Source organism: Leucopleurus acutus, assembly GCF_964270905.1.
Source record: "Leucopleurus acutus genome assembly, chromosome: X".
NCBI classification, from domain to species: domain Eukaryota; kingdom Metazoa; phylum Chordata; class Mammalia; order Artiodactyla; family Delphinidae; genus Leucopleurus; species Leucopleurus acutus.
In genome coordinates, this window is record NC_139148.1 from 1,679,015 (window position 1) to 1,692,437 (window position 13,423).

The following is a 13,423-nucleotide window of genomic DNA, read 5'->3' on the forward strand; positions in this document are numbered from 1 at the left end:
CATCTTCCATCATCTCTCTTTCTCCCTCTCTCTCTGGCTGTAGTTCGCAACCAGAGACAATTGTACTCCCCCAGAGACACTTGGCGATGCCTAGGGACGCTTTTACTGTCACAGCTGGGAAGAGCTACTGGTATCTGATGTGTGGAGAGCAGGGAGGCTGCTCCGCCCCCCACAGGGCACAGGACGCGCCCATGACAGCAAAGACTGGTCTTTGCTATCTATCTATCTAGCTTTCTATCTTTGGAGCTATCATCTACCTATCTATTATCTATTATAATTCTATTATCGTTTACCTGCTAGATCTGTCATCTATGTATCTCTATCTGTCTATGATTTATCTGTCTGTCTGTCTATCATGATCTATCTGCGATTGTAGTTTGAAACCCTGCATGGCTCTCTCCCCAGGGGCACAGTTGGTGATGTGTGGAGTCGCTTTGTGGGGTGTGGGTACCAGGGATGCTTCTCCACAACCCCAGTGCACAGGACACCCCACATCCGAGAGTCACCCACTTCCGAACGTCCCTGGTCCTGAGGTGGAAATCCTGCTGGCAGGTAACTTCTAACCCAGGGCAAAGGGAAAATTTTAGAATCTCACCACCCCGCGATGTGGACTGAAGGACGCAGACGCTGTCTGGGACGTTTCAAAGGGGACCTCTTGTTGTCGGAACGCTCTGGCGGGTCCTTTTCCCCATATCCCCAGTGTCACACAGGAGCACTGCAGCCCTGGGGCAGAAAGAGGCCAGAATGGGACCAAACGGAATGACCCTGTGGCACGGGTGAGTGGGGACACTTGGCAAACACTGGAGACAACAGTCAGACAAGCACAGAGGCTGGGAAACCGTCCCCTTCCTCTGGAAGCCAGGGGGCCGCTGGGGGCTGAGGAGACCTCGGGGCTCAGAACGGACCCTTCCTGAGACTGTCTGGCTGTGTCAGAAGCACCTGAGCCTCTTTCAGGTTGGCTGGCAGGGGACAGAAACCCAGCACTGTCATATTAAGTAAGTCAGAGAAAGACAAATATCATTTGATGTCACTTACATGTGGAATCTACAAAAATGATACAGATGAACTCGTGTACAAGACAGAAACAGTCACAGATGTAGAAAACAGACTTAGGGTTACCAAAGGGGAAAGGGATGGGGGAGGGATAAATTAGGAGTACGGGAGTAACAGGTACAAACTACTGTACACAGAACAGATAAACAAGGACCTACTGTAGAGCACAAGGAACTATATTCAGTATCTTGTTATAACAAGATGGAAAATAAATGGAAGTAGATTCTTTGTATTAATCTTTTATTAAAAAGCAATAGATTCTTTTCTATAATGGAAAAGAATTTTGAAAAGAATATACATGTAACTGAATCACTTTGCTGTATACTAGAAAGTAACACAACATTGTAAATTAACTATACTTCAATTTTAAAAAATGGTTAAGGAAAAAACCAAAACCAAACCCAAACCAGCACTGACTGCAGGAAGAGTCTTCCCCTGGTTGTTACTCATATCCTGATGCTTCCAATGGTTCAGAAGCTGCAGGGATTTCAGGGAGGCTTCTAGAGGTTCAGTAAGTCCCGCAGACATCTTGCAGCACCCCGATAATAAGTACGTGCACATAGTGCCCAGGGGGCGGGCAGAGGGGTCCGTGCCCTTTTCCTGCTTAGCGACATCAGCCACACTTTCATCGCATACGAGATCTGCATTCTGCAGACAGCGTGATGAGGTGGGGTCCTGCCCTAGCGTTTTCCAGCCGGCCTGGCCCAGCTCTGTCACCTGGACGCGATTTCTGAGATAGCTCTGAGCCCATCTGTGACGGGATGCTGAAAACACCTGCGGCATCTGTCCCTCGAGGCCGATGGCTATCCATCCACGGTGCTGTGTCTGTGGACAGATGCCCTGAGGCTCTGGGCTCTTGCCTCATCTGTCTCCCCACATGGCACGGGGAATCCCCTTCTTATTCCAAGGCAAGTGAACCCCGATGGTTTTAAGCCTGCCAAGCCCCCTGTTCCCCATGGGGCATGAACTCCAGCAAAAAGCTCAGACAGAGATCCCAGTCTGCTGGGCGATGGGTGACATCCACGCCTTACTGCGTCGATCGCTGACGAGGTTTAGCATCGGCTATGTCCTCTCTTAAGATTTTTTCTGTCGCTTCTTGAGCTGAAATTGTACCGGTTCCCAAAGTGTGAAGTGTGGAACCCTGAGGGGGCGGGTTCCTCGAGATCAGGACATCCGCGTGGGAAGAACTCCTTTGCCTTTGTTAAAACTATGTTTGCACAGATGGTGGAGAAGCAACACGGGGCGGGGGGGGGGCCGGGGGGTGAGGCCTGCTGGGGCTATAGTTGTTGTAGTGGAGAGATGACCCCCCCCCCGCGACGCCTTCCACCCCCCCCCAGGTGACATTTTCAGAGCAGGAAGCCCCGTTACTCAGGAATGTCCATTCCTTCTGTCGATCCGTGTTCCCTGGACCCTTGATCCCGCAGGACATGACAACGTGCTGGATGGGCAAGGTCCAGCAGGTGGGAGAATTCCTGAGATACCGCCTGGTTTCTCGGGCCCCTGGTTCTTACGCGCTCCTATGGCCCCAGCCAGTGGCTGCACCCTCCCTGAGGACAGCATCTGGCCCACTCCTCTCTCCTTCTCTACAACCCGCCGTGGCTCACAGGGTTCAGATGGCGACTCATCCACTCATGCGGGCATGCACTCACACGTGCATTCATTCATTCCATTCGTCCACTCCTGCATTCACACATTCATTAATTCACTCGCTCATGCATGCATTCATTCATAAATGTATTCCCTCGTTTATCTACTCCATTCATTCACTCATAATTCTCTCCCTCCCTGACGCACGTATTCAGCAGCCGAGGTGCCCATCACTCCATCACTCACTCATTGATTTTCAGTAACTCTCTCCTGCGTACACGCACCGTGCACGCTTGCATGCCCCTTTCCTTCGCTCACTGAGCGTTCGTTCAGTAAGATCACGTTTCCAGCGTGGCCTCTGCCCGGGCAGCGCGCCGGCCTTGGGCCCGGGAGGCCACTGCAAACGTTTACTTTGGGGCTGGCCGGTTAAAGGTGAGATGTCCGAGCGCAGACGCCTCAGACTCCTGGATTGGGCGGGGAGGGGTCGGGGGGCCGGGGCGGGGCGAGGATGCCCGGCGGCCGCTGCCCCCTCCCGGCTCTCCTTCCGGGGCGCCAGGGGCCGGGCACGAGGCGGCGCCGGCCTGGCGCGGGGCTGCGGCGGTCGCGTGGACCAGCGCCCGGGGCGGCAGAGCGGGGGCGGGGGCGGGCTTCCGGAGCGCAGCCCAGCAGGCCGGGCCGAGGCGCTGGGGCGCCGGGGACGCGTGGTGGGCGCAGGGCAGGGGCGCCGGCCCGGGCAGAGGCTGCCGGAGCGCCGCAGGTGCCGGGGCGCAGGGGCCGGGCGGCGCGGAGGCGGCCTGGGCGCGGCGGGGACTTGGCGCTGCAGCTGCCCGAGCGCGGGGGAGGAGCGGGGCGGGGCGCAGGGGTGCGGAAGGCCGGGGGGCGGGGGAGGCGCCGGCGCCAGGCGGAAGCTTCGGGGGCGCAGTGGAGGTGCTGGGCCTGGGGAGGGGCGCGCGGAGGCGGCCTGGGCGCTCGGGGGGCCTGGGGGCGCGCGAGCTGCCTGAGCGCTGAGGAAGGGCGCGGGTGGGCGGCGCAGTGGTGGTCGCGGGGCGAAGAGTATTCTGCGGGGCGAGGGGCGCCGGGCCAGCCTGGGACACAGGCTGCCCGGGGCGCGGCGAGGTCGCTGGGGACACCCGGGCGGGCAGGGGCCGGGGACGACGGTGGTGTGGGCAGAGGCAGCCCCGGAGCGCAGAGGGAATATGGGGAGACCGGGGTGGGGAGGGGCTGACCCGGGGGAGGGGCTGTAGGGCGGTGCTGCAGCCCCGGGGGTCTGTCTGGAATGCCGAGCTGTCTCCGCAGGCCCGGAGCTCCGCGCGGGTCGCCTGGAGACGACGCCTCCGCCAGGCCCGGCTCGAGGCCGGCCCCGCGCCCAGGCGCACTTGGCCGCCCGGTGCCCACGGCGCGCTGGGCCTCAGACCATGCCGGGTGAGTCGGGAAGACCCCTCGTGCTCAGCCTCCCTGCTCTCCTGGCGCGGCTCAGATTGGCCCGCGCTGGGGGCAGCCCCCGCTCTGCGCGCGCAAGGTCGCCCCCAACCCCTCAGCTCCCACGGTGCGCCTTCCCAGTGTCCCCCGGGGCTGGAGAGCTTGGTGTCCCTGGGGCAAGTGGAGATGGGGGTCTCAGCAGCTGGGAGGCGGGCGAGGTTTAGTATGGTCAGGGGGCGCTGAGATTTGGTAATTTTCCTTCTGTATAAAAGTAGCCCTTGGAGATTAAATGGGCTGGTTTGTTGGCCAGCGTGGAAACGCGTGGGCGTCTCACGGACGCGGAGACCCGTGGGAGTTCGTGCCCCTATGGCTCTGGGAAGACAGAGCCTGTGGTTCCCCTCCCCCAGCCTCGCCCCTCGAGGTCAGACTGGAGGCAGAACTGGTTATTCCGGTAAAGATCCAGGGTTAATCCTGCAGCGGGGCAGCAGGCCGACCGTAGCCAGATGCTGGGACTTCGGCGAGCCTGGCCCCCCCAGGGCTGCAATTCGGTCCTGTCTGCCTTCTCTTGGGTCTGGAGTGGACATCCGATTTGGACAGTAGACTTCCAAAGCGTAGAAACGTGAGGATGGAGAAGTTCCCTGGGGATCCAGTGGTTGGGACTCCGTGCTTCCAATGCAGGGGTCACGGGTTCCACACCTGGTGGGAGAACTAAGATCCCACATGCTGCGACATGGCCAAAAAAACAAAAAAAGCTCCCAAGAAATGTGGTGATGAAACACAACCTCCACCCATGGGAAAGATGCCCGTCCCGTTTTTATCATGAAGACATCCCGTGCCTGCACCAGTCCGGGCCTGAACATGCATGAGTGCATTTTTCAGGAAAAAAAAAAAATCTGGTTACTTTTTATTCAGAGGAGCGATTTGGTAATTCAGGGAGCGGTTTCCATGCTTCTGTACCTCCTCTGTGCCTTAGAGAGGAGAATTGTTGGGGCAGAAAAGGCAGATATCCTGCCGTGTGCTGCGGTGTGCTGTCAGATTCTTCGCAGAGAAGCAGAAAAGTCTGTGTGTTCCAGGCGGCGGTTTGGAGCTCTGCAGAGTGAAAAACACATTTTCTGCCAACCCGCTGGGGTCAATATAATGGTAGCATTCAGGAGGGTCGTTCGGACATATCGGCCACGGAATGTGCTAGAAAGAGCCCATCTGGGTGTTCAGCACTTTGCAGGGAACAAAAAACACCATTGAGTATAAGAGGAGGGGCAGAGGAGGAAGTCGGGATGTTATTTCGGGGGAGGGTCCGGGGGTGGGTTGTAAGAGGGGTGGGGTAGAGGAAGGCGAGGAAGAGAAGTAAACATTTCTCCAGACCTGTTATAAAACTGTCAGCCACCGCCGTCTTCAGGATGAACTCGGTTTTGCGGCATTTTTTTTCCCCCCAACCTGGGGCTGGAGGACAGCCACCCGTTCTATTTCTGTTTTCCCACCCTGCACGCATGCCAAAAGTCCCCTCCCCAGCGCCCTGCCTGGTGGAAACAAAGCCTTTCAATGCAGGAGGCTTGGATAATTGTGGCTGTTTTTTTGATGCCACGCCCAAACCTGACAGATGGGAGTTTCTTAGAGGTAAGGTGGTGTTGGAATCTGCAGACTTGTCCATGAAGTTTTCAGCCTTTGTGACATTAACATCCACTGGTCTGCCTTTGCACTTGAGATGGAGATTTTATCCAGCCATGATTTTGCACCATCATGCCCCGGCCCCTGGGGGCTGGCCTTTGGAGTCATGTGTCTTTGACCTAGAACGTGCCGTTGAGTCTTGGGGTCGCTGGAGAAAGGGGGTCTTCTCTCCACTGGGGCTGTCTTGTCATCCTGTTAGCAGAAGCCATAATCCCTCCCCCTAGCAAAGGGAGAGTCCAGTAGTTCCGTAAAACCTACTCTGCAGACCCAGCCCTGTCTGTCTCTCCCCGAGAATCGGAAGCTCTGGACAGTTGCCCGTCGCTGCTGCCTGGTCCCACTGTAGCCCACCTGCCCCATGCCTCAGCCACCCCAGAGACCTCCCAGATGATGTGGCTCTGTTTATAGGTAGAGATAGGTGATAGATATAGAGAAATAGATAGGTAATAGGTGAATGATAAACAGCTGGATAGACAGACGTTAGATAATGATAGATGGGTAGAAAAATGGCTGGATGGGTGGATAGCTAGACAGATATCTTTTGGGCTGCAGACTTGAGTTCTGAGGTCTGCTGTCCTTAATACTCAGCCCACAGTGGAAATGCCAGGAATTCTCATTCCCTCTTAATACAGGATAATGTGTAGACAGGAGCTGTTGGAACAGGCACACTTGGGCGTTTACCCCAGTGGAATGTCAAGGGTACGATGCCAGCTGCAGGAAAACCGGCTCCAGAAGCTTGGGTCCTGGTGTTCTGTTTGGCGTGACGGTGTCTTTGGGCCGTGCTCTGGGCAGGGCACGGTGGCTGGAGGGGAAGACCGTCTGGTCTTTGAGAACTGAGCTCTGTGTGTTCCAGCCGTGGGCTGTGAATTTTAATTTCTGTCCACAGCAGGGGAGCCAAGGCCTGGATTTCTGGATCCCTTTGTTTTTATCCTGGCAACCAGCTCCTGGGGGTCCCAGACTCGCACTGCTTCAAAGTCCCCGTTAAAGTCAATGTCACGAGTTCCCACTGAGATTCAAAACTGCCATAAATCGGATTGGCCATCCGAGTTTCTTCCTCTGCTGTGGAGACATTAGGAAACTGAGAGCCTTTTGGTTAATGAGACAATATATCTTCCCTTCTCCCATCTCCTCGGCCTCATATATCCTTGAGTTGAAGTCTTTCCAACAAGTGGGTTGTGTGGAATTTAATTAATGGCTCTGGCCATTCCTTCTGAGAGCCCAGTTCTTTTGAGCTGGGTGGGAGTCCTCATGGTGACTCAGAAAATCCAAAGCTCTGTTTCCACCTGTTGCTTTGTGTTCGCCCAAGACCCACCTGTTTTGGGTGAGTTTTTGAGACTTGAATGCAGAGTCACATAAGGGGTCTGAGCTGTGCCCATTTGCCGTGTGGCAGCACCAGGAAGGCTTTTTTAAATTGAAGCCTGGACGATTTACAACGTTGTGTTGATTTCAGGTGTACAGCAGAGTGATTCAGTTATACGTATATATCTATATTATTCCGACTCGTTTCCCTGATAGGTTATTACAAGATAATGAACATGGTTCCCTGTGCAATACAAGTAGGGCCTCGTGTTTATTTTATATACAGTGGTTTGTATCTGTTAATCTGAACCAGGGAATTCTAGTGCTGCTCCTCTTAGCTTTGTCTCACTCGTGTTTAGGGTTTCCTCTTTTCCTGTGTGTGTGTTTCTTTTTCTTGTTTTGAAGAATTTTTTTGCTTTATTTTGAAACAAAAGGATGCATGTGAAATGTCCTCGATGCGTATCTTAGAACAGCGAACAGTTATTGAGTTAGAGTTGTGAAGCTTGAGAGGATTGGAGGTGACCCTCAGCCCGCCGTCCCATGAGACCCGTCGAAAACATAACCCTGTTGTTTTTGTCTGCGTCCACAGTGTCTGACCAAGCGTTCGTCACGCTGGCTACCAATGACGTCTACTGCCAGGGGGCCCTGGTGCTGGGGCAATCATTGCGGGACCACAGGGCCACCAGGAGGCTGGTGGTGCTGGTCACCCCTCAGGTGTCCAACCTGCTCAGGTAAGACTCAGACACACACCTGGTCCTTCCTCCTGAAGACGCAGGTCCCAGCCATGGTTCGTGGGCCCGGACCACCGGCTGTCCGGGGGGGCCTCAGACACTTGCACATTGCCCTCCGGTCGTTATTAAAGGAGGAGGCTCTGCCAGGGGTGTGGCCAACTTCAGAATCCTTGTAGACAACACGCTGTGTGGGTACCGTGTCTTGTCTCAACTACGGAAATTCAGATGCCAGTTATTTTGGGGGGGAGAGGGCAACTTTGAGAAGCAACTGTCCTAAGTTAAAGATTTTTTTTTTACGTTTTTATTGAAATATAGTTGAATTACAATGTTGTATTATTTTCAGGTGTGCAGGAAGGTGATTCAGTTATATGTACATACGTATATATTCTTTTTCAGATTCTTTTCCCTTATAGGTTATTACAGGATATTGAGTAGAGTTCCCTGTGCTCTACAGTAGGTCCTTGTTGGTTATCTATTTTATATATAGTAGTGTGTATCTCTTAATCCCCAATTCCCAATTTATCCCTCCCCCCTTTCTTCTTTGGTAACCATAAGTTTGTTTTCCATGTCCGTGAGTCTGTTTCTGTTTTGTAAATAAGTTCATTTGTGTCATGTTTTAGATTCCACGTGTAAGTGCTCTCGTATGTTATATGTCTTTCTCTGACGTACTTCACTTAGTGTGACCATCTCTAGGTCCATCCATGTTGCTGCAAACGGCATCCTTTCATCCATTGTTACGGCTGAGTAATATTCCATTGTATACATGTACCACATCTTCTTTATCCATTCATCTGTCGACGGACATTTAGGTAACTTCCATGTCTTGACTGCTGTGAGCAGTGCTGCTGTGAACATTGGGGGGGGTGCATGTTTCTTTTTGAATTAGAGTTTTTTCCGGATATATGCCCAGGAGTGGGATTGCTGGATCATAAGGTAGCTCTGTTTTTAGTTTTGTAAGGAACCTCCACACTGGTTTCCACAGTGGCTGGATGCGACTTAAATTTTAAACTTAAATACTACGTAGAACACTTTGCTGATAAAATTGAAAGTAGGAAATACTTGATCCTTGTAGGGAAATTCAGATGACCCACATGACACCAGAAGAACTGAAGCCCTTCTGTGGACCAGTAACAGTGGGAGAAGTGGAGAACGTTATCAAAGGCTTATCTGGGGGAAGGGCCTGGGCCTGGGCAATTGTAAGGGATGTTCTGTAAAACTGGGCACAGTAAATTAATGTCCATGCAAAAAGAACTATCTGAGAGCCCAGGGGGGAAAAAATCAATGTGTTCCTTTATTTTAAGACACTGTGCTAACCTTGATACGGAAACTTGATTTACAGATTTGATTGTGTTTCCATATAGATGAGAAAAGCCCCCCAGTACAGATTATCAACAAGGCAACTCTAGCTGGAATAAAGAAATAAATGATGCTGGATAAACAACAGGGTCCTACTGTATAGAACAGGGAACTATATTCAGTATCCTGTGATGAACCATCATGGAAAAGAATATGAAAAAGAATGTATACGTATGTATAACTGTGTCACTGCTATACAGCAGAAACTAACACCACATTGTAAATCAACTGTACTTCGATAAAATAAAGAAGACAAAAAAAGAAAGAAATGATGCTTGCTGTAAGAAAGCAAGGATAGTTCATTGTATAAAAATCTATCATTGCAATTCATCGCATCACTGTATCAGAGAAAGGCAATGATGTGATCCTTTTATATAAAAGTTGAACACATACCCACATGATTTCCAGGTAGATTTTGAAGATAAAGGTAAAATTTAAAGTGTAGGAAAATCTTAGAAGTCGAGATCTTGGCATGACTGACATCTGGGGCTGGATGACCCTCAGATGAGGGGCATCCTGTGCCCTGTGGGGTGTGTAGCAGCATCCCTGGCCTCCACCCACCAGGTGCCAGGAGCACCCCCCCTCCCCCCGCGCCAACCCTCCTTGCCTTTGTGATAACGAGAAACGTCTCCAGATACCGACATAGACGATTGCTTCACGTGTCTGCCATTTTTAATTACACAAAACAAAGGGTACCAGAACTGCTGTATGTCAGATGTATTTGTGTAAACGTAAAAGGTAGAACAAGCCAATTAGGGAGCCCATTTATAAAATTTATAACGAGGAGAGGGTGTTGTCCATAGAATAATGAAAGAACTCTTCCAAATGATAAGCAGAGATGGATGGATGGATGCAACCAGGGTAGACGGCATGACCAAGGGATACGTACTCTTGTCTTCACAGACATTGAAGTCCTGTCACATCAAACAGCCCAGTGATACGTATGACGCGTCAGGCTGGCAAATGTGTTTTTAAACGTCGGTGTTTTGGGAGGGGGGGCGTGCACAGACCTTAGTCATTGACATGAAGTGATGTCATTAATCTTTAGCCAAATTGGCCGTCACCCATTCTCCCAATAGTGTTTCAAATGAGTGGATGCTCAAGGTGTATTTCTTCTTGTCTAAGATGATTCCTGCAGGCCCCAAAGAGAAAGAAAAGAGAAGAAAATACATTTGTGTGCAGCGGACATTTCCCTGTGCCCGGGCCGCTGGGTCTTCAGAGTCAGACCAAGGGCTGCAGTGGACCCAGCGTTGGGAACGGTGACCCTGGGGGTAGCCACGCATCCTTGGGGGGACCTCTTTGTGGTCCCATCATCATCTCCTGAGTCATGGTGTGCGTGGAACAGTTACATAGAACTGATAAAGCCAAAAAAACCCAGACATGTCTGTTCTCTGCTAGATTCCTATCTCCTCAGCTGTCCAAAGCTGTCAGCACGTTTTTTCAGTCTTTCAGTCTACTCATGATGAACTGTAAAATATTCAGGGACAGTGTCACAGAAAGACTGGGAAAGGCTCACTGAGGCAGACCTAGTTGCACTGTTGTAGAACCAGTTATGTATTTTGCGGTCGTTGGTAGGGTTGAGGAGCGGTGCTCTGTGATGCAGTCAGGGCAGTAGGACATAAACAGTGACCTGTGACTCCAAATGACCAGGGGGCGGTGTTCAAGAGACTGCCATTCCTCCAGGCTGTGTGGTACATCCATGGTTGGGGGAGTCTTTCTGCAGGGAAGGGGACCCAGTAGCATGTGCTTGTAGGTTCACACAAATTGCATTCTTGAAACTTAATTCTCCCTCCAGGAATTTAAGTTAAGGAGGCAAGGAGAGCTGAACAAAAGCCTGTAAGGACATAGGTGCTACTTGTAGTAACGTAGAATGACATTTCTTGGCCCTCTACCTCCCTCTTTATACAATCTTGAGGATGCCATAAATTCCATAAATAACTGGGTAAAAAGCAGGAGGAAATTGGTGATGGCGTGGTATTTTCTTAGAGAGTTACTTTGAATACTGTGCAACGTGAAAGCACAAATGTAGAGTAGAAGTGGAAAAGCTACTAAAAAATAGAAAAGATAGACTCAGAAGCTGCAGCATCTGTCTAAGACTGGGAGTTTCAGAAAGGACAGGAGTGGAGAGAAGGGATTCAAGGAAATATTTCAGCTCTGAGGAAGGATTTTAGATTGTGGGTGTTCCCTGAGCATTGAGCAGAATGAATGAAGGAAACCCAAGTGTTGATGATACAGAAGGTACCATTTCAGAGCACGAAGAAAGAAGAAAAAGTACTAAAGGCATTTCAGGTCTCAGCCTGGTTGAGACAGCTGATGCCTCAGAGCTCTTAGACTACCTAATTTTGAAATGAAATGTCTGTATTCAGCTAAATGCAATTTGAAAGCAAAATCAAGATGTTTCAAATATGCAGAAGCTCAGCCGTTTTACCCCTCAACGACCTTTGAGAAAAAATTACTTGAGGATATACTCAAGCACGATGAAATGTGAATCCAAGAAAGAAGAAATAGAATGTAAGAAGCAGTGCAAAACAAATAAATGAGTAATATTGAGAGTTAATTGGGAATGTATTGGTGAATAATTACGAAAACCTGGAATTAACAGTCCCCATGGGAGGTGGTTGGGGGATAAAAGAGGAGGGAGACAGGTGAACATACGCTAATATCCCTGTCTTGTCTGGGGCGAAGTTATAGATGATAACTATTGTTACATTTGATAGGAAATAGTAAGGTTAAACAGATGCGTTGAGGATTTAAGGGTGGCAACCACCAGAGGACTAGAAAGGGTATAAACAAAAAACACAAGGGAGAGAAAAAAATTGAAACCAAGCAATGAAAAGTAGGAAAGAATTACAAAGAAGAAAGTACCTTTTTCAGTGTGTGATATTGTGGAGTGTGTGATGTCTTGGTACTGGTGACATTAACCTCGGTCTCCTTTGGGGTATCTCTACTGTCAAATCATTATTTTTATCTTTGTAATTGATAAATATCTTGGGAGAGGTACTTTTAGACTATGAAAACATGCTGTTTCTCCTCAAAACCTTTACTCATGGCTTTTAGGGTTCATCAGTGAATTTTGTCTGCAACACTTACCACTGTGATGTTCATCTAATGGTGACTTTTCTCTTTCCATCATTCCTTCTACATTTATTACTTGGAATTCTTCTGGGAGGAAGAGCTACCCCTTTTACCCCATTTACTTATGTATTCACTTGTGATATCAGAATGAATCCGTGAATATTCATTTTATACTTTAGGTTTTGTTGTTGTTGTTTTTGCGGTACGGGGGCCTGTCACTGTCGCAGCCTCTCCCATTGCGGAGCACAGGCTCCGGACGCGCAGGCTCAGCGGCCAGGGCTCACGGGCCCAGCCGCTCCGCGGCACGTGGGATCTTCCCGGACGGGGGCACGAACCCGCGTCCCCTGCATCGGCAGGCGGACTCTCAACCACTGCGCCACCAGGGAAGCCCTGCTTTTGTTTTTGTTTTCTTGCCCAAATTGCGTCAGCTTTGGCTCCTGGGACCTCCTCCTGACTGACTTACTGTATCCTTTTGACATGCCCCTATCCTTTTTCTAGCACCTTCTTAATTTTCTGTCATCGCAAAGATATTCCAGGCAATGATGAAGTAGAATTTAAGCAAAAACAATTTTTAATGCAACAGAGGCACATTTCATTTTGATGAAATGTACATTCTTTCAAAATTTGAGTCTCAAACTTGTATGCAACGAGCGATGTAGGTTTTGAATATGTAAAGTAAAAACTGATGGAGAGCTTCTGTTGGTTTCTACCTACTCAGCCTTCCCTTCTCACTGCCCGTGCACTTTGGAAAGAGAAAGTGCCTTCCTAAGAGATGACCCGAATCAGTCTGTGTTAAGACAGTTTAATGTGTCTTGCTTTTCACGTTTGCCTAAGTTTTAAGCATGAATGGAATGTGGGCAAAGCCACGAGACCCACATGGGGAAAATAAAGCCTGGTATGAAGACTGCAGCAGCAGGGGACAGCATGTCTCATGTTAGATGGTGGGCTGTTCTCCTGGGATTTGGCATGTCTTTTCCAGGGTGATCCTCTCGAGGGTGTTTGATGAGGTCATCGAGGTGAACCTGATAGACAGTGTAGACTACATCCACCTGGCCTTTCTGAAGAGACCTGAGCTCGGAGTCACCCTCACCAAGCTTCACTGTTGGACACTCACCCATTATAGCAAGTGCGTCTTCCTGGATGCAGATACCCTGGTGAGTACAAGGGAGGGCAAGGACCAGACCCTCCACCTGTTGAGGAACCCCCGACAAAGACCATGCTGCTCCCTCCTTAAGCAAGCT

General features: G+C 50.4%; 1 protein-coding gene across 1 annotated transcript in view; it reads left to right on the top strand.

Moving 5' to 3' along the window:
* Positions 1 to 389: 389 nt before the first annotated feature.
* The window catches only part of LOC309978432 (glycogenin-2-like), a gene marked incomplete at its 5' end in the record, with an annotated part of 33,845 nt that continues 20,811 nt past the window's right edge, over positions 390 to 13,423 (top strand). The window contains 4 exons of the mRNA XM_082864906.1: positions 390 to 552; positions 3,937 to 4,062; positions 7,610 to 7,751; positions 13,162 to 13,336. Of these exons, the coding sequence (XP_082721032.1) occupies positions 390 to 552; positions 3,937 to 4,062; positions 7,610 to 7,751; positions 13,162 to 13,336 (606 nt within the window). The remainder of the gene's footprint in view (positions 553 to 3,936; positions 4,063 to 7,609; positions 7,752 to 13,161; positions 13,337 to 13,423) is intronic.